This window comes from Musca autumnalis, unplaced genomic scaffold (assembly GCF_047663935.1).
Source record: "Musca autumnalis isolate F117 unplaced genomic scaffold, ASM4766393v1 scaffold_4, whole genome shotgun sequence".
Lineage (NCBI taxonomy): Eukaryota > Metazoa > Arthropoda > Insecta > Diptera > Muscidae > Musca > Musca autumnalis.
Window position 1 is genome coordinate 26572269 of NW_027411977.1, and position 1329 is coordinate 26573597.

Genomic DNA, 1329 nt, shown 5'->3' on the forward strand with positions numbered 1-1329 from the left:
TTTTCTTTCATTTAGAATCACATTTATTGAATTTCAAACAATTAAATTTAACAACTAAAGTAGTGAAATTTCAAACATCTAAACCTAGTTAACACAAATTGAGCATTTTTTACAATTTAAATGAGGTTTGTTGTACGAGTGATTTTACAAACGAGGCAAATGATCACCTTCGGGTTGGAAACCGTTTTCATCAGCCAAATAGGTAACGGTATATTGTTGACCATCATCACCAACATAAGAGAATGAACCACGGACAACAATGGCTTCATGATCTGTACCAATATCCTTCAATTGACCTTCTTCTTGATGGGATTTACCATCACTGGTCTCAACACTGTAAAAAAAGAAAGAGTGAAAACAAAACCATTAAGGAATAACCAGATGAGCAGCTGTGTTGCCTAACCTTGGCCCAGTGAACCAATTAAAAAGAAAAAGAAAAAACCTGTTGGGCAGCAGCTGTTACTTACGCAAACTTGTATCCTTCAGGTTGTACATCGGAATCGTAACGCAATACCTGGGCTTCTTGTTGTGGTGGGGCAGCCAAGACACAGGCGAACATGGCAACAAACAAAAAGGCAACTGAGTATTTCATGATGATGATTTTAGTGGCGAGGAGTTTAATCGTGAAAATATAAATCCGTTAAAATTGGCAAATGAAGACGGTGTGGCTGCTTTGCTGCTCTTAACTGTACAAGTACTAAACAATTAATGTTAACTACAGCATCTCATTACCGGCATTTTATACATAATCCCCAGCCATAAGCAATTGCCCAGCCTCACTAAAAATTGTTGTTGTGGAATTTTTTGCATTATTGTGTATGCCTTATTCAAAACGAGTACCAATTTTACAAATACATTGGAATCAAGAAGAGCAAAAAGGGATTGTTCCCTCCGAAAAAATGATAATAAAATGTATGGACATGTAGTGGGTAGATACGACCATGAATGGATGGATGGCTGGTTGCTTGGATGCAAAAGAACATGAGTATGAAGAGATGAGCAATGAAGTTTTCACAGCGTGATAATATTTACTGACACAAGTAAATTCCATTAAATCAACCAGCCAGCCAATAACAACAAAAACAAAAAATCCAAGTTTCCACAGACAAAAAGTACATTGATGCCACCACCAACAATTTGGTTGGCCATCAATCGAATGTTCGTTCGATTGATAACAACAAAAAACTTGTTTTCTCATTCATGGATGGATGTAAGAAAACCGACAGAAGACACTATGATCGTCATCATCATCATCTACTTCATCATCTTGTGGTTTGGATCAAAGTGTAAACTCCGAATAAAATAAGCCAAAATCGCTATATAACGTTT

General features: G+C 36.6%; 1 protein-coding gene across 1 annotated transcript; it reads right to left on the reverse strand.

Moving 5' to 3' along the window:
- On the reverse strand, positions 1 to 713 carry LOC141401521 (larval cuticle protein 65Ag1-like). Its single transcript, XM_073981808.1, has 2 exons — positions 468 to 713; positions 1 to 334 (listed from the first exon to the last, which is right to left on the reverse strand). Exons 1-2 carry the CDS (start codon positions 590 to 592, stop codon positions 145 to 147), a joined length of 315 nt encoding a protein of 104 aa, XP_073837909.1. The 5' UTR covers positions 593 to 713; the 3' UTR covers positions 1 to 144.
- Between the last annotated feature and the right edge of the window lie 616 nt (positions 714 to 1329).